At 60.3% G+C, this 18,780-nt stretch overlaps 1 protein-coding gene across 1 annotated transcript; it reads left to right on the forward strand.

Annotated features, from left to right (window-relative positions):
* Positions 1-5,432: 5,432 nt before the first annotated feature.
* Positions 5,433-18,344, forward strand: DENND2D (DENN domain containing 2D). Its single transcript, XM_075442767.1, has 12 exons — positions 5,433-5,597; positions 9,686-9,870; positions 10,375-10,487; positions 10,602-10,671; positions 11,769-11,846; positions 11,933-12,073; positions 13,872-14,020; positions 14,160-14,337; positions 14,847-14,888; positions 15,262-15,352; positions 15,708-15,947; positions 17,101-18,344. Exons 1-12 carry the CDS (start codon positions 5,543-5,545, stop codon positions 17,160-17,162), a joined length of 1,404 nt encoding a protein of 467 aa, XP_075298882.1. The 5' UTR covers positions 5,433-5,542; the 3' UTR covers positions 17,163-18,344.
* The last annotated feature ends 436 nt before the right edge of the window (positions 18,345-18,780 follow it).

Consider the following 18,780-nt stretch of genomic DNA (forward strand, 5'->3'; position numbering starts at 1 on the left):
TCCCAAAGGATCTGGGGACAAGGAGGAGAGCTAAGGGGGTCCCGTGCCTCCCAAGTGCTGGCCCTTAGGAAGAAGGAGGACTTGCTTGGCGAGCGGTGATCTGGACGGAGGGATCACCCCCACCACCTGGTCCATGAGGGAGCCCACCCTTTCCACAGGCTGGAAGCACCCCGGGCTCCCACCAGGTGACGACGGCCGGAGGCGTCATTCCTGCCCAGCACCAATAAAGCCCTCAGGGATCCCCTGCGGTGGTAAAACGCTGCAGGAATGCAAAGCGACGTGCAGCCCTGGGTGCCACTGGAGGTGAGAAGCTGATTTAATTTCACAACCTGCAAAGCCCCTGGGGAGGTGGACACGGCCAGGCTGGGCACCAGGGCTGCTCAGTTTCTGTCCCTGGCAGTGACGCTTGCAAAGCAAAGCGTGGGGGCTCTCCACGAGCTCACATGCTCCTGCAAGCCAGGCCATGACCCACATCCCACCCCACCGCCTGGGTGAGAAAAAACACCCTTGGTGGCCCCTTTTTTCTGAGCTAATGACCGTGGTCACCTCTTCCTTGCGGGGTGCAGGAGAAGCTGATGTCCTTTTGCACCCCAGCACGGCACCCGGGAGGGACGGGGAGGGGATGGGGGGAGCAGCCAGGAGCCGGTTATCTGATCCCGGCAGCTCCGGTGTAAACTTAGCATGGCCTTTCGGAAAGTACTTGCTGTGGCAAAACACGCAGTAAATCGCTGTTCTGAATGCCAACAATATTTCGAGATTAGCAAATCTTACAGAGCTCCTTGGGTTAAAGCTTGGTTTGGGGTTGTGCTTTGCCGCCCTGCCAGTATAACTGGGGGGCTCTCGCCACCCCAGTGCCCCCCGAGTCCCCGGGGTTTGCACCGAGCTGCAAATGCTTCTTGTTCTGTGGAGGAGATAGGGCAAGGTCTGGGGTCAGCACTGGGCAGGGGGCTGCAGGACCCCCACGTTCACGTGGGTGCCCGCCCTGTGCTGCCGAGGAGTGGGACCGACCCTCTGATTTCCATGCCCTCCCCTTCCCAGCCCACTCAGCCTAGCGTGGAAAATCCCCAGTTTCCTCCTTATTTTTATCAAGTAGCAAAACCAGCTCCCCACCAGCTGCCCGGCCCTCTCCAGCATCATCCCGCGCTGCCCGGGGCGAGCCACAGTGACCCCCAGCACCCTCACCCTGGTGCCGGGTCCCCAGTGTCCCCAGCACCCCTGGCACTGGCAGGTCGCTGAACCACGATGCCTCAGGGTGGGGAAGCCCAGGGCTTTGCAAAAGCCACCCAGGAGTTTGGACCCCCGGTGCCACCACCCACCTCCAGACATGCCATGAGTTTCCCAGGCTCAGCTGAGGGCTAATTCTGCACCAGGGCCCTGCCTGGGGGGTGAAGAGGAGGGACGAGCACTTCGAATTGGGCAGATAAAGGGGCAGCAAGTACCTGGGAGCCAAACCCAGGGGCTTCCAGGTGGAAAATCAGCTGTAGGCTCTGCAGATGATCAACCCCTGAATTACAGAATCACAGAATCACACCAAATCACAGAATGTTAGGGGTTGGAAGGGACCTCTGTGGGTCATCTAGTCCCATTCCCAAGGCCAAAGTGGCCCAGAGCTGGCATTGTAACCCAGGACAAGTCACTGGCTTGGTACGGGAGGGACTGGGGAAAATCCCGAGCTACACCTGAGGCTGGGCTCTGCGCCTCGACCCTTTCCATCTATGGATGCCCGCTCGCAAAGCGATGCCAGCCCAGCCAGAAGCCTGTAAACTGAGACGTCTTTGCACCTCCTGACCATTAAACGGCCTCGGAAAGGAGCAGTTTCCCTGCACCGTGTTTGCGAGGGGGCTGCAGCCCAGCACCAGTCCTCCCAGCCCACCCAGCACTGCCCAAGTCCCTCTGCTGAGCACCACCTCCGAGAAAACCTAAAGGCGGACCGAAATGCTTAGGATTAAATCCATCAGGTGCAAGGAAAAGCGGTGAGATTAGTTTTGCTTTCTGATTCCTGGGAGCTTTGCAGCCCCCTCTGTAACCACCATGCAAGAAATGGTCCCTAAAGCTTTTTTCATGCAAAAATGTGCAACTTTTGGAGTCTGTGACTTGGACTTGGGCTCTCTGCAGCCCAGCAGGGAGGGCTTTCAGGGACCAGGGGTGCACCTTGCTAAGGAGCCATGATTCTGGTGTCCCATGAGGGTTGACATCTCTTCTCCTCGCCCAGTCTTGGGACTGCTTCACTCCTGGTCGCAGGCCGGAGTGTCCCAGCTGGCTCTCAGCCCCACTGTCCCAGCCGGTCCCCCTGCACCCACCAGCATCAGGGGGAGGGGGGCAGGCGAAGGATGTCACGTGGCACCTGCTTTTGGGGAGCTGGGAGTGATCACCAAGCATTGAACAGGGCAGCGAGCAAAGCATCAGGGGCAGGAATGGTGCAAACACAAGTGAGCTGAACCCGCAAGTTCTCAGCCCAAGCACAAACCTCCCTGAAGCCGGATAACCAGGGAGAAAAGTCTCTCGGGAGGAAGGTCCCCTGTCCCACAAGGTCTCCCAGAGAGGTTTCTTTGCTCTAATGCTGCCATCCAGTGGGAGAAACTCCCTGGCATGGGAAAGGCTGGAAAAGAGGGGCTCGGGGTCCCCAACCCTCGGGCGGGGCACCCCCCACCACCACCAGCAGCCTTGGGCTGCCCTCAGGGACCTCCCGGCCAGGGATGCTGCAGGCAAACCCCAGCCTCCGTCTCCAAGCCCCGACCCCAGCCTGGGGCAAAATAAAAAGTAACCACACACCCCACGCTCCAGCTGCTCCGGCACCCCGACACCCTCCCGAAACGCAGCACCCAGTGAAGGGATGGGGAAGGGGTGAAGATGCACCGGGATGAGGCAATGGGCAGCAAGCTGAGCCTTCCTCGAGAGGAGGAGGAGGCTGAGGAGCTGCGGTGCAAGCAGGGTCTCAGTGGTGAGCACACCCTGGTCCCCATGGGATGCTCGCAGCGATGTCCCCCCGGCCGCGGGATATTTGCAGTCCGAGCACACCACGCCTGCAGAAAGCCAAATTCCAGCGTGTATTCATCAGCACCGAGGCTGCAAGGAGGCAAAAAAAACCCCAAACACAAAACTCCCTGGGCTTGGTTACAGGGAAGCGAAAAACGACTTTGGCAGCGGCGACAGAGCAGCGCAGCGGCAAGCGATGCCTCGGCGGTGGCCAGCAGCCCCCGGGACCCCACAATGCGCCCGTTTGTTGTCCCGGTGGGCGGCTGGCTTCCCGCAGAAAGGAGCTTTCAGTGGGAATATTCAAAAGTCCGAGCTCTTTCAGCAGTGCAAGGTTTGCCGGATGGTGCGGCGGGCACAAAGGGACAGTGTTTCCTCGGGAGCGGGGAGGTTTCGTGGCTGGGAACACGGCGCTTTTCTTCCCCGCACAGGAGCCATCTGAGATGAGTCCAGGCGTTATCGAGGAGCCGGGGACTTGCCTTAAAGGGAGAAAGCAGAAAAGACTTGTGTATATTGGGAAAAAGATGAAAGAATTTGGGGATTTCTTTTGGCTGAAGGCAGCAGCTGTTTTCCCAAGGTGACGCCGGTTTCCAGGAAAGCAGGGATTTTCCTCCAAAATCGAGGGGGAAAACCCCTAACTTGTTATTATTCCTTCGTGCCAAGAGGAAATTTCTCTTGGGAACGAGCCCTGTGTGAAAACAAGCACTCTGCCCTCTCCTCCGGGAAGCACAAGTGCTCTTCCACCCACCCAAGACCAGCCAGAAACCACCCCCGGGACCAGCAATTCCCTGATAATCCCAGCAAGGCAGGAGCACCCCGGCCGGGTCAGACGCGCGTTTCGAAAGCGTCTGCCACCTCTGCAAGCTGGCGCAGGCCGTTTCTCCCGGCTGCAAACCCACCCTCGAGCTCCAGCCCATGTTCGGGGCAGCGAAGCGGACGGGAGGTGTTGCGAAATACGAAAGGAGGGTATTTGGTGTAGGAATTCTTGTCTACAGCTGCAAACAGCCACGCTCCAGCGTTAGGGCTGAGAACTCTGCACAGCTCATCACACCCAAAGGCCCCATAACCCATAGCTGTGTCCGTAGCCCCTTCTGTGTGTTTAATTACTGCATAAACACTGCCTAAGAACGGCAGAGGAAGTATCAGGGGTGTGGACAAGCTCAGGATGGGAAAAGGGGAATTTTTTTTAAAGATATCGCTGGTTTTAAAGAGACTTTCCTCTCTGGTGGGTCTGGAGCGGTAAAACCGCCCAGCAAAGCCGAGCAGCTCCGTCGGCGTTCCAGCTGCGTGCCTGGGATGGGGCGGCCACCGTATCGCAGTGCTAACGAACTGCTCTCCCTTCCTGTAACGAAGATGGATGGCAACCAGCCTCAAGCTGAAGAGTTGGCTGAGGCACCTCTGAGTCACTCTGAGAGGGGGAATAAATCTCTGCCCGACGGAGAAGCGCCAGTCCCAGGGAAAGCACAATGTTGACGGCGTTCCCAAGCGGAGCCAGGACAAACTCACAGCCAATGGCCGTGGAAATGAAAGCACGGTGGCATCGTCAGGGTGGCTCAGCTGACTCCTCATCACATTTTAGGGCAGGAAACCCCAAAATCTCCATCTTCTGGGGCAGAGGGGGGGTCAGCATCACCCTCGGCCCCGCAGCGGCTGCGCTGGGAAACGTCCCTGGCCCTGGCAGGGTTCCCAGGGGACAAAAGGGCTTGGAGGAGGCAGGGAGGCCGGAGCAGGGCTTGGCCAGGGGTGCCGGAGGTTTGGGGCAGGGCGCTTTGTCCCCGGTGGGGTAGGACAAAGCCACCCCTTGTCGCCGGGGTCCCTGCCCCTTTTCCTACCCTGCGCCCAGTTGTGCCCCGTGCCCCTACCCAGGCTCCCCACCAGGATGCCTGGCCGTGTGTGCGGGGGTGCTCAGCTTGCCCGGTGCTCCCGGGACCCCTGTATCCAGCTCCCGCCCAGGACCCCCATGCCCGGTGCTCCCGGGACCCCTGTGCCCGGTGGTCCCAGTACCCCCATGCCCACTGCTCCCGGCTCCCCCATGCCCAGCTCCTCCTGGCATCCTCGTACCCGGGGTGCTCCCGGCTCCCCCACTCCAGGTGCCCCCGGGACCGCCGTGCCCGGGCGCTCTCGGAGCCCAGGGTTCCCAGTTTCCCAGTGCCAGGTGCTCCCAGTATCCCGGTGCCCGGTGCTCCTGGTGCCCGGTGCTCCCAGTATCCCGGTGCCCAGTGCTCCCGGCTCCCCTACAACCAGGTGCTCCCGGCTCCCCCCTTCCCGATCCTCCCGGGACCCCCACGCCCGGTTCTCCCGGCTCCCCGTGCCCGCCCCCCGCCGTGCCCAGGTCCCCCCGCTCCCGGGACGGGCTCCCCGGTCCCAGGTGCGGCCGGAACCCCCCCCCTGCTCCCCGCTCCTCCTCTCCTCTCCTCTCCTCTCCGCCCCGTCCCGTCCCTCCTCCCCCGGGAAAGCGAAAGCTCGGCGGGCGGAAGCCGAGCGCTCCGCACCGGGCCGGGACACGCCGCACCAGGCCCGCACCGGGCTGGCACCGGGGCCTCTCCCCGCCGGGGCCACCGGGGCCACCATGGCTTCCATCGGCAACTTCTTCCGACGGAGCCTTCGGCGCTCCGGCCGCAGAGGTGAGGGCCGGGAGGGGACGGCGGGGAGCGCAGCCCCGCGCCGGGCTCCGGGAGGTGCCGGTACCGGTGTCGGTGTCGGTGTCGGTACCGGTGCCGGTGCCAGCCCCGGGGCCGCGGGAGCCGCCGGCTGCCGGCGGAGCGGGGACTTTGGGCGGGCAGCGCCGGGCGGTGACACCGGCTGGGACCGACGGGACGGGCACCGGGCACCGGCACCGGCTCGGTCCCCTCCAGCCCCGCGGAGCCCGGCTCTGGCCGCCCGCCCCCGGGGTTCTCCCCGTCTCCCGGGGCTTGCTCCGTCCCCACGGGCCGACCCCCGGCCCCCGGCAGTGCACCCCATCTCCCAGGAGCTGCACCCCAGCCCCGGGGGTTCAGCCCACCCCGGGAGCTGCACCCCCCCGGGACACCTGGAGCGGGGCATGGTGGGCACCCCCGGGGCACCCACGGGGCAGGGTACCCCAAAGCAGGACAGCGCAGTGGAGCCATCGGATGACGATGCGGACATCGCTCCTTCAGGATGCGGGATGGATCGTCGGGGTCCGCTGGCCTGCCGTATCCCAAGCCACAGCAGAGCAGGTTGGGGCAACCTATGGATTTGGGGGGTTCACTGCCACCCCCCCACCGCCCCCCAGGTCCGTTTTGCGCTGGCTGGCTCTTGCTCTGGGTGCGGCAGATGTTTTTCCGAGCTCGGCAGAAAAGGTTCGAGAAAGCGGAAGCCGTTTCCCCTCTGCCGGGGCAGGTGGGCGGCTGCGCGGCGCGGGGAGCAGAGCTCGCCCGCCAACCGTCGTGCCGGGCCGGGAGATTTTGGCACGCGGCAGCCTGGGAGTTTTCCGGAAGGAAAGAAACAGGTTGTGCCGCATCGCGGCGTGGGTCTGAGCGCGGCGCTCGGCTGATGATTAAACCCTGCTCTGGTCGGGGAAGCTGGGTGCGCAGCAAAATGTCTTTTTCTTTCAATGCCAGCAGCCCCGGCGTCGTTTCCGCATGGGCCAGGGCGCACGGACGCAGCCTTTGCCCTCTCCGTGCCCGGCGGAGGGAAGGGTGAAAATCCACAGCGCCGGCAGCCGCTCCCCATCCGGGAGCTGTGTGAGCCCCCCGGGCTGCGGGGCTCGTTCCCCTCCGCGCAGGGGATGCTCCCGCTGCTGGGGGGCTGCGGGGTGGCCCCCGAGTCTTCCCCATTTGGGCTGCGGGAGAGTCATTGGCCAAAGCTCTTGTGACAGTGGCTGGTGTCCCCGAGACACATGAGGGACTGCGAATCTTGCCGGTTTGGGGGAGTGCTGGGACCCCTGATGCCGCATTAAACCGATCCAGCGCCGCACGATGGTGCGTGGGCCCGTACATCCCCGGCGCTCGTCTCCTCGGCGCTCTCTCTCCGGTCTCGGAGGGATTTCGGCTCTGCCAGCGCGGGCTTTGCCAACCGGACCTGGCGCAGAGGAGCGCTGCCGGGTGACGCCGCGCCGGGCTGCGCATTGGGCAGGCGCGTGGGTCCGTCCGCGAGAGGCAGACCCGCAGCCCGGCACGACCAACCTCCCCGGAGCGGAGACCCCACGGGCACGGCGCGAATCCAGCCCTTGCTGGAGAGCGCGTCTCGTGCTCGCTGACACGCAGGACAGGATGGGGTAGGCAGGATTTAACCAGACTTGCACCTTACCCTGGCAGTCTGCGATGGGAACACAACCAACGCCGGCGTTCAGCGAGGATGGGGGACACCAGCAGCCCTCCCCCCTGCACAGCCTGGTTCCCTGGGGTCCCCCCAGTAACAACCTCCTGCCCCAGCCCCGTAGGTGAGGTTGGGCTGCTGAAGCCGTTGCTGGAGCATCCTAAGGAGGAGCAGGAGAAGCAAAGCGCATCGTGTTGACCTTTATTGCCTGGCCCGGAGCAGCTTACTGGGCTGTCACGCGGGTGGATCCCCACCGAGGACAAACCAGAGATGTCTGCAGCCAGGTCTCATCCTTGAGATGCTCCTGGGCTTCCCCCTGCTGCGAAGGGACCTCTTCGGGATGAATTTCACCTTGCCAAGAGGAAGGACTTTGCATGCAGAGGTGGAGCAGCCTCAGGGTGTGTGCGGGGGCGGCTTCACACCTCTCCCCGCCCCAAGCTGGGAAAGGCATTTCTGGTCCCTGGGAAGGGACATCCCGTGATGGGATCACGAGTGTCACCTCCTCGGATGAGCTTTCTGCTCCCGTCAGCTCCCAATGACCTGGAGTGAAGGCTGGAAAGGTGTTTCCAGACTAAAGGAGGCAGCTACAGAGCCGGGGGGAGATACGTGGGGTGGGGTGTCCACCAGCGCTGCTTTCGGAGGAGGAGGTCATGCACAGGGGCAAGGAGAGCAGCCGGCCGTGGCCGTGCCTTGCCCTGCCGAGCTGCGGCACAAGCGAAAGAGCCCAGGGCCAAACTCCAGGATGCAGGGAAAAATTTCATCCAGCCACACGTTTATTTTCCTGCCTGTTATTGCTACGAACTGCTCAAGCATTTCTGCTCCAGCTCTCTGCTGTAGTCAGAGCCAAGGCCAAGCCCGGGACAGTTTCGGTGCCAGGAACTGGGGATTTAGAGTTGCAGGCGGCTGCTGGGAGAGGGAAGCGCTGTGGCATGGCCTGGCTGCAGCCTCCCACTGGCCTTTAACTCCTCTGCTTCCCAGCCCTTGGATCTCGCTGCCCCGCTGTGATCATCCCGGGGCCCTTGGAGATGTCGGCTTGGGCTTTTTTCACTCTTACTTCTATTTTTTTGGGTTATGGCAGCTGACACTCCCCAGCTGCCCTCCCCAACCGGCCGAACGAGAGGTGGGGTGTAATCTCAGGGAGCTGCTTTGCTCTGGCAGATGTGGTTCAGGGAAAACCCTCGAGTATCTCATTTGCAATCAGCAGTTCCCAGGACTGAGGACATCTGGCAGGGAGAGGTTGGGATTCATCTTGTTGAAGCCTTTGGAGGTGCTCAAACAAGATTTGTGCTGTTTGTTTGCTGGTTTTATTTTCCCCTAAGGGAATAAAATCAACTACAAAAGCATTCCCACACCTTCCCGCAGACGCTTTCTGCAGAGGCCGTCTGCTCTCTGCCATCCCACACAGAATCCCATAATCCCAGCATGGCAGGGGCTGGAAGGGACCTCTGTGGGTCACCCAGCCCAACCCCCTGCCCAAGCAGGGTCACCCAGAGCAGGCTGCACAGCACCGCGTCCAGGCGGGGCTGGAATATCTCCAGAGAAGGAGACTCCACAGCCTCCCTGGGCAGCCTGGGCCAGGGCTCTGGCACCCTCAGAGGGAAGAAGTTCTTCCTCGGGTTCAGCTGGAGCTTCCTCTGCTTCAGTTTGTGCCCGTTGCCCCTTGTCCTGTCGCTGGGCACCACTGGAAAGAGTCTGGCCCCGTCCTCCTGACCGCCACCCTGCAGATATTTAGAGGCATTTCTAAGGTCCCCTTGCAGCCTTCTCTTCTCCAGGCAGAACAAGCCCAGCTCCCTCAGCCTCTCCTCGTAGGAGAGATGCTCCAGTCCCCTCCTCATCCTCGCATCCCTCCGCTGGACTCTCTCCAGTAGCTCCTCATCTTTCTTGAACTGGGGAGCCCAGCACTGGACACAGCACTGCAGATGGGGCCTCCCCAGGGCAGAGCAGAGGGGGAGGAGAAACTCCCTCGACCTGCTGGCCACACTCCTCTTGATGCACCCCAGGATCCCATTGCCCTTCTTGGCACCCAGGGCACGCTGCTGGCTCATGGTCAACTTGTCACCCACCAGCACTCCCAGTCCGTCTCCACAGAGCTGCTCTCCATCAGATCGGCCCCAAGCCTGTACTGGTGCAATGCCGGCTTCGCTCTGGGTGTCCCTCTGCCCTCTCTGGGATGGGGCAAAGGATGGGGGTGTCTGGCAGCGCTTTGGTTTTCTCCAAAAGACTCCTAAAAGCTATTTCTCTTTCCTTTCTATGTCCCGCGCTCACATGTCCCCAGCTGTTAGCTGATGGGGACCAAAACACCCTATGCACCAGGTTCCCTCCGGCCACTTTGGCTGCTTGGTCTGTAGCTCTGCATCTCCTCTCCTGCCGTTGGAACACCTCCTGGCCTTGCATTTCACTCTGCTCTGGTTTTTGGGGTTTTTTTCGGTTGCAGAAGGAAAAGAGGAGGTCTCTGCTGCAGAAAACAACGCCTCGCGGGTGCCGCAGGGGAAACCGGGAGAGCGGAGCTCTGTCTTCTATTCCGCTGGGCAGTTTTTCTTCGAGTACCTGGTGGTGGTGTCGCTGAGGAAGATGTCGGACGGACATTATGAACCCAAGATAACCTACCAGTTCCCAAAGGTATTTAGTCCCATGTTTCTGGGAAGATGAGTTTTACGAATTTAGAGGAAAAGGGGGTGTCGGTCCTTCCCCATCATGAGAGCCGGGGGAGCAGGACAGAAAAATACCCCATGCCCTGGAGTCACAGACCCAAACCCCAGGGCTTTGTCTGCTGTGGGTTGGGGTTGCTGGGATCGTCTGTCCCTCCCTGTGGTCCAAGCCCAGGGCCACAAACCCCAGGAGGAAAATCCTGGGGTGCTCCTAGGTCTCCTGTCCCAAAAGGGGAGACCACAGCGGCGATATCACACCTTGGGGAGGTGGCACAGGAGGAAACTCCCTGGGTGCCTCTGCTTTGCTCCACTGTCCATGGGATAAAACAGTCAGAAATGGGATTTTAGGGAGGTCCAGGCACCCTCTGCTTTGGTCTGAGCCGGGGGTTGCTTTGAGACGCACCCCATCCCACCCCATCCCCTGGGGCTGCGGGCACCCTCCATCACCCTGACTCTTGGCATCGCTTCCTTCCAGCGCGAGAACTTGCTGAAGGGCCAGAAGGAGGAGGAGGAACGTCTCTTGCAAGCCATCCCCCTCTTCTGCTTCCCCGACGGCAACAACTCAGCCCCCGTCACCGAGTTCACCAGGTACCTGCCGTGCTGCAGGGTCTCGGCCGTGGTTTCCCACCCCGTGCTGTCGTACCCCTGAGGGCTGCGGGCTGGAAGAGCCGTCCCCTCCCCACGCGTTCTCTCTCCTTGCAGCGAAACATTTTCTTTCGTCCTGACCAACATGGATGGCAGCAGGAAGATCGGCTACTGCAGGCGGCTGCTGGTGAGCATCCCACCACCCGTGGTGGGACACGATGCCTTCTGCCATGCCCAAAGTACAGCTCTTGGGGACGTGCCTTAGCAGGCCACTTGCCTTCACAAAGATGATGACGAGCAGCGAGGGGGGTGCCCAGAGGGATTTTTTTGGAGCGTTCTTCTGCTGGGGCATCGGTTGGATGGAGGAAAGCAGCGTTTGCTGCAGCCCAGGGCTGGACTGAAATGCAACCAGGAGATGCGACGGTTGGGAGGTGCCGTTCCCCGTACCGGTGGTCGCTGCCTCCCCGCCGATCTCCTGCACCTTCCCTGGCTCCTTTCCCTTGGCCGCAGTGGTTGGGATGGCTGCAAATCCCACTCGGGATCAGGATGGGGATGCGCGTGCACCCATCCGGGTGCCAAGGAGCTGGGTGCCCTCAGCCCTGTCCCTAAAAATTCCTTCTGAGCAGTGGCTGCCTTTCTCAGCTCACGGATTTGGCCAGCTCGACGGCTGCGAGGCGTGATGAAGGTCTTCCTTGGCTGCTGATTTACGCGCAGCCTGCTTAAATAGGGACATAAAGCCATGGGGCCACGTGTCACGGCTCGGTGACTTGCTGGATCTCACCACCCTTTCATTCCCTGGTGAACCTGCCCACTTTTCCATCCAGGGTGGAGCTCTGGCTGTTTGAACTGGATGTCTGGAGGGCTGAAAGCGCAGCGAGAGCAGATGGACCCAGGATAATCCAGTTTGAAAGGGAAAAACAGCCTGGGCACTCATCCTGCTGGTCCCCATTTCAGTAGGAGGCAGGATTAGCCCCCGGGATGGGGGGGCAGGAGGTCTCGGAGGATGCATGTCTGGGGGGATAGGAAGGTTTGGGAATATGCCAGAGGGCTTTGCACCAAAATGGTTAACAGCTTTGGCATCCAAATTGCCTTCTCCATACACCTTCTGCTTTAACAGCATCAGCTGCATCCTTGGCCTGAGCCCCAGCTCTGAAAACCCCCCAGTGAGTGACTGGGTATTCTGGGGGGGAGCGAGTGGGGTCGGGGGGGGATCTCTGGGAAGAGCGCAGAGCTGGTGCAGTGGGGCTGGGAGATGCTCCAACCCCTTCTCCCATCCTCCTCCAGCCATCCGGCCGTGGTGTCCGCTTCCCTGAGGTCTTCTGCATCATCAGCTGCCTGGGCTGCTTCGGGCTCTTCTCCAAGGTAGGGATGTGGTGGCTCTGTCTAGCACGTTGGTGGCCCATTCCGTTGCCTGCCCAGCTTTCACAGCTCACTTTCTTCTCCGCCAGATCCTGGACGAGGTGGAGAAGAGGCGCCAGATCTCCATGGCGGTGATTTACCCCTTCATGCAGGGCCTTCGGGAATCGCCCTTCCCAGCTCCAGGGAAAACCGTCACCATTAAAAGCTTCATCCCTGAGTCAGGCACGGAGGTTGGTGGGGGCCTCGGGGGCTCAGCGGCACCTCCTAGACTGCTCTGATGTGGGGAGCCCAGGCTATCTCCGTGAGCATCCTCCACACCTGCAGCACCCATGGGTGCTCGCTGGAGCAGTGGGTGGTGGGTCTAGCTGCCGGGGGCCTCATGCCCTGGGAATATGGCTGCCACCTCCCTCGTGGTCCAGGAGGAGAGCAGCAAGCAGCGAGGAAGAGGATGGAGCCCATCCGCACATGATGCTGCGCATCTCTGCAGCTCCACCAGCCTCGAGCTGCCAGCACGAAACCTCCCCGGACGCCGTTTCTTAACACGTCGGTGCTTGCACGGCGCTTACGTCAGAGCAGGGCTCGTCGTGCCGGGGGGCCATGGAGCGGGGCTGGCTGCGCCCGCTCCTGAGCCGGGGTTCGCCCCGCCGGGGGCTGCTGGGGTGGTCGGTGGTGCTGGGGCCGTTGCGGGGTGTCACGGGCTGCAGCTTCCCCTCGGCCCGGGGTGCTCAGCCCTCAGCCTCGCCACTCGCCCCGGGTCAGCGTCAGGAGCAGGCAGGAGACCCGACGCAGGCACGGTGCCCACGGGGCTCGTCTCGCCCACGCACGGCCCAGGCTCGCACAGGCACAGCCTTTTCTCTTGCTTTTTCTTGTGGCAAAGCTGGGGTGGAAAAAGAGGGAGGATCTGCCCTGGAACCAGGCAAAATCATCTCGGTGCTGAGCATCCCAGGGATGCGTCCTGCCAGGGTGGGTCTGAGAGCAAGATCCCTCCTCTCTAGTGCAATTTGGCATCTGGCTGTCAAACTGCGAGAGATTTCTTCATCCAGGAAGGTTTGTGCAAGGGCTCTGCAGGTTGCTCAACGCTCTGGCTGCCGACCAGGCTGCGGGGAGCGTGGCTGGGGGTGCCGGGGAGGGAGGATGCGCGAGGACGTTCTTCGAAAGAGCTGCGCTTTGGGGCTCCGGGCAGGGGCTGGAGCAAGTCGAGATCAGTGAGAAAACAGGGAAAGGGGTGAAAAATAAATCCTGGGTACTGCATGAGCTGGGAATTGTGCAGGATTTGTGCTGGAAAGGGCGCAGCCAAGCCCTGTGCTGCTGGCTGGGAAGATGCTGCTTGGCTGGAAAGGCGGCTTGGTACATGGAGGAGGGGGATTCCCCCCCCTGCAAAGCTGGGAAGAGGGGTCAGGACTGTGTCATGAGCCCACGGTCCTGTTAACCCTTCAGCGGATGCAGTCTTGGGGCTGCCCACAGCAGGGGAGAGGCATCGACCAGGTTTGGGAGACTCTTGTTTGGGGGCAAAGCCAGCGGAATAGACAGCCCACCTGCAAATATCCGTCAGATAATTCACTTTGGGGCCATCCTAGCTAGGACGCGGCAAACTGGCCCTCCTGGAGAGGCTTTTGAGGAAGCTTTTGTGGTTTTTCTAGCAAAAGTCATGCCCTCATCCCTCCTCCCTTTCCTGGAAGCTGCTGCTCACAGACGAGCTGTCAGATACTGAGATGGGGACACGTCCCTGCCCATCGCCTACCAGGGACTTGGGAGCGCTGGAGAAACGAGGCATTTTGGTTAAAAATCCAGTGCCCCAATAACTAAACCCCACAGCGCACATCGCCGCTGGCTTCTCCTGCATCCTCAGTGCTGCACAGCCCACATCTCCAGGCAGGACTAGATGAGGTTTGTCCCTTGCAGAGGGACACGATGCAGACGCTGCAAACTCTGGGTTGTTAATTGCTCCCAAATCACCTTCTCGGGGAGGACGGCATGGGGGGACCGCTCCACCTCCTCACTCGGGGTTTGGTGGGTCTCCCTTGGCAGCTGATCGAGCTCACGCGGCCCGTGGACGCCCACCTGGAGCACGTGGAGTTTCAGGCTCTGCTCCAGCGGCTCAGCCCCCACCTCATCCTGCACATCTTCGCCTCCGCCGTGTTGGAGCGACGGCTCATTCTCCTGGCAGAGGAGCTGAGGTGAGTCCTGATCTGTTTATTTTAAAATAAAAGAAAAAACAAAAACCCTTAAAGCTGAGCTCGGAGTGGGATGTTCCCTCTGAGCAGTGAAGCTCCCTTTCATCACGCAATGCCACCACGATGGCTCCTTGTCCCGCAGCGTCCTTTCGCAGTGCATCCACGCAGTGGCTGCTCTCCTCTACCCCTTCACCTGGGCTCACACCTACATCCCCGTGGTCCCCGAGTGCCTGATCGACACCGTCTGCTGCCCCACGCCCTTCATGGTCGGCATCCAGATGCGGCACCTGGAGCAGGTCCTGGACCAGCCGATGGAGGAGGTATTTCATCCGGGCCGGGGAGAGCAGCTGGATGGAGCCATCGGTTGATCCACGACCCTGGTTTTGGGTTGGCCCTGGGGCTGGAGGCTCTGGTTGTGCCCTTTTCCCATCTGAGGAGGCTGGAGATCGGGGCTTCTTGCGTGTCCCCTCCTGTTGGCACCTGGGGCAACACCTCCACATGCCCCTGCGTGCTGCCAGCCACCCCCGGAGCCGCAGCCCTGACCCTGGGGGTCAGGGAGCTGCTGTTGGCCAGGCTGGCTGCTGGCATCATCCCAGCCCTGCCGAAGCGGAGAAAAGCTGCGTGGGGACAAGCCACCAAGCCTGCAGCAAATATGGTCCCTGGGGAGATGCCCTGGCCCCCCTGCCCAGGTCCCTGCAGCACAGAGGGACCGATCCTTCTCCTGCTTCCCTCATGGGCTGCGGACGCAGCGGTCTGATCCCAAAACGGGTGGGAAGAAGCTTGGCTGCCTTGGTAGGGCTAAACCTCGTTGCTCTCTGCTCTCTTTCAGGCTCTGATGGTTGACCTCTGCAAAGGGAAGATCCTCCGGTCGGTAGGTCCCCCGACACAGGGCATGGGGCTGGCAGTGGGCTCGCCCCAAGAAGGGCCCCTTCCCCGCCTTGGTCCCAGCTACCTGGCAGCTTTCACATTCTGGGGGGCAGAGACATCTCGGTGTCACCCATCCAGGGGGGAACATCCCACGAAGGGATGTCTCCGTCTGCTGCAGCTCTCCTGCCGTGAGCCAGAGCAGCAGGGTCTGTGTGTTGGGCATCCCACTCCCAGCATCACTGCAGCACCCTGCCATGATAATTAATTAACGAGCTCTGCAGCACGCCCCGCTGACGGGCTGCGCTGCCCGCTGCCCGCGGCCATCGGAGCCGGGTTCCCACCGGTGCAGGCTGCTTCACTGCCCCGTTGCCTTCCAGGTCGGCGACGAGGAGGAGATCTTGCCTGTCAAGCTGCAGAACGAGATGCTGACGTCTCTGAACAGGCACAACAACAACAACAACGTGCACAGTAAGGGCGTCTCTTTATGCACGGTAAAACGGACGCAAGCTGCCTTCCGCAGATGGCCAGAGTCCTCAGCGAAATGTTTTTTTCTAAAGAGACCCGGCCTGGGATGTTTCTGCCCCAATTTGCAATAAAATTCAGCCACCAAAGAGCAATCCCTTGGCCTTTCCCCTGTCCTGCGAAACATCAGAGCAGGAACTATTAATTCTGCTGCAAAAAATCAGGTTTTGCCAATATTTGGCCTGCAAAGGTGCCACCACCCTGGAAGGCAAACACAGCCAGCGCTCCCTCAGCAAAATTAGAGCTTCATTTACTGGCAGAGGGAGGTTTTAAGCTTCTCATGCTCCGTGTCCTCTTCCAGCGCCCGAGCAGGTGAACGCGCTCGTCTCCGAAGCCTTCGTCCAATTCTTCGTCCGAACGGTTGGCCACTACGCCTCGCACATCAAGTGGAGCAAAAACGGCTCGGGCACCTTCCAGGAGCGAGCCTTCTGCAAAGCCATCGCCTCCAAGACCAACCGCAAGTTTGTGAAGAAGTTTGTGAGGACGAACATGTTTTCCCTCTTTATTGAGGAAGCGGAGAAGAGCAGGATCCCACAGGAAGGTAAACGGCCCCATTTCTCCTTCCCTCTCCGGTCGGGCGAGCTCTGCAAAGCCCTGGGCTGTTTGGTTCAGGGAAAGAGATGCCCCGTGCCCGGGCAGGGATGCAGCTGGAGGCTGAGGATGCTCAGGGCAGCGAGCAGCACCCGTTTGCTCTCAACAGCTGCGTTTCTCTTTCCCTGTCAAACAATTAAAAAAAATCCCTGGGCTCATTTGAGATCTTGTTGCTTGACTGGGGACGGGGCAGGCGTACCGAGAGCTCAGTGTTTAGGCAAACATGCCAGCAGCAGCGCAAATATTTGGCTTGGACGCAGGCAGCAGCTGGGAGCTGGCTCCTGGCTGCGCTGCCCGCGAGCCCGGACTCATCTCCGCCACTGGCTCTGGCATGGACCTGTCCCCCCTTTCCCCTTCCAGAGGATTTACAGGGCACTGGGCAGAACCGAGCTTCCTCCAGCCCAGAGCGAGGACAAACAGGCGCGGTGGAGGTTGGAGGAGCCACCCAAAATATCTACTGGTGGGCAGGGACATCCTGGCCCAGGACTTGCCACCCCCAAGGTCTCGCTGCACTCAGAGAGTGCAAGAGGGTGCAGTCGTTGTGCTCTGTCAGCGACGGCCGCGTTGGAGCAGAGCCGATGTCCCCTGGGATGGTGCCTGGTGGCAGCGAGCGGCAGAGGGTGCCAGTGGTGGGTCCTTCGCCAGCCTGCCCGGGGGCTCGGGCCCGGCCCTGCCTCAGACACTGCTTTCTCTGCCCTTTTGGGCAGGCATGGACCTGTGTCTACCTGGGGTTGGGAGAGAGGGGGGGCACAGTCCCAGCTTTCGGGTTGTATTCCCAGTCTGCGTCACCTTTTCGGCTGCTTGCATTGCCAGGGTCTCGTACTTCCTCTCTTCATTGCTGGCTGGAAACACAAAAACTGGAGGGCAACGCGTGGATTAAAAACTTGGGCTAACCCAGCATGATAAAGCCCCTTCTGGGCAGCTGAGGGAGGAATCCCAACCACCCTGATTTCACCTGGGTCTCACCTGGGTGCAGATTTGGGTGCCCCAGCCCGGTTTGGCTCCCGGGGCGCAGATGCACTCCCCAGGCTGGGGCTGTGCAGCCCCGTATCCCCCCCAGCCCGAACGCTCACGCCTCACTAACGCCCTTTTCTCCTCCGCAGCCTATTTCCAGCAGAAAATAACAGAGTACCAGGAACAGAAGAAGCACCGAAGGGACTCCTGAGCTCCAGCCCGGGACCGCGGGAGCGGGGCTGGGAGCGAGCAGGTCCCCCCAGCAGCACCGCGCTGCGCAGACTCGACGCGTGCCCCGTCCCAGGGCAGAGCACGCTGGGTTCCGCTGGATCCGTCCGCCGGTTCCGACCTACTCCTGGGACGCGTGGGCAGCGCCGAACACCGGTTCCTACCCTTTCTTTTTTCCTCAGGGCATCGCTGCACTGGAAAACTCTTTTGCACAGAGCTGGCAAGCAGGCTGTGATTTCTTTTTCCGATCTTGCTAGCAGCAGGGACAAACTGCACCTCGCCGTGCCCGGCCCTGTGCAGGGGCTTTGGCCCCACCGGGACCTGACGCAGCGAGGGAGGGAGGTCAGGGAGCTGGTGGCAGAACAGCAACGGTTGTAGATTAATTGTTAGAGAAAAAAAAAAACCAACAAAAAAAAAGGATGAGTAGGAAATAGTGCCATTTCTAATTAGAACAAACCTAGGTTTTACAACTAAGTAACATCCTACTGAGTAAGTTTCTATTATTAACTACTGTTTCACTTTATTTTCTATCAAGATCTGCTCGTTGTTAAATACTGGCAGGAACAGTCGCGGTGGATTTTAGTGGTTTCCTCTTCAGCGGCTGCCTGCTTCACTGGTACCACTCAGAGCCCAGTTTAGCTCTTTAAAGAGACAAAAGTACTCTTTTCCAACAGGTTATTTATTTGTGCTGTAAGCAAACTGTGAAGGCCACAGGGCTGCGTTTGGTAGCAGAGGGAAAGGGCTGATCACCAGCTCTGGGTAGGGAGGAAGTATTTGTTAAACCCAGTAGTAAAACGTGTCGAAATCCTCCTTGTTTCTGGTTCTGATGCCAACTTCTTCTAAAACTTGCAGTTCATTGAGGCGCCGTCTCTGAAATGTGATGCCTGCAGCAGGCCTAAAGCTAAATCATGGTTCTCCCCCTTTCCTAATGTGCTCGTCCTGGGAATAAATACGGCAGCAGAGAGAGCCAGGGCTGGCTGCCGAGCTGCCTGGTGCCTTCCCAGACAAACCAGGGCCAGGGACTTCTCCCAGCCAGGACTGGGGTCGAAGGCAGAGCTTCGTCCTCCTCTCTGGGGTGTCACAGCCAAGCTGCCACCTCGCTCCATCCCCACTAGACACGGGCACACGTGCAGATGTTACCAAAAATAAAGTTTAATACAACTTCCGCGGTGGTGTTGAATACCACGATGAGAGATTTTCCATAAACACTAAAAAATAGGCAGGCTGAGTGCCAGACAGCTTTCGCTTTCAGCGCTGTTGAACACCTAACGAAAACAAGACAGATGTAAAGGGCATTTATTTTAGAAGTAACTAATTCTGCAGTCACGCACAAATGTAAGGGACAGAAACACAGCTGGGCAGAGGGTACAAACCGAGCACCATGGAACTCCCTAACCCCGCTGAAAGAGAAGTGTTGATTTTTGTTCAGCCCCCAGGGGTGTTTGGAGGGCGGGAACAAGAATTGTTTGTTAGGAAAAAAAGGGATTTTTGGCACTGCGGATCTCTTCTCTGCCCGTCACAGGTAGAGAGAGCATTACAGGTTGAACTGCAGGAAATTAAAGGTTAGTGGTCTTTTGTTGTGGTTTTTTTCATTTAAAAAC

This window comes from Opisthocomus hoazin, chromosome 25 (assembly GCF_030867145.1).
Source record: "Opisthocomus hoazin isolate bOpiHoa1 chromosome 25, bOpiHoa1.hap1, whole genome shotgun sequence".
In the NCBI taxonomy this organism is placed as follows: Eukaryota; Metazoa; Chordata; class Aves; order Opisthocomiformes; family Opisthocomidae; genus Opisthocomus; species Opisthocomus hoazin.

Excerpts from the sequence above, each read along its gene's own strand:
- DENND2D (XM_075442767.1), top strand. The coding sequence starts at position 5,543 with ATGGCTTCCATCGGCAACTTCTTCCGACGGAGCCTTCGGCGCTCCGGC. Across the intron at positions 10,672-11,768 it reads GCTACTGCAGGCGGCTGCTG|CCATCCGGCCGTGGTGTCCG; the intron begins GTGAGCATCCCA and ends ATCCTCCTCCAG. Across the intron at positions 14,021-14,159 it reads CTCCTGGCAGAGGAGCTGAG|CGTCCTTTCGCAGTGCATCC; the intron begins GTGAGTCCTGAT and ends CTTGTCCCGCAG.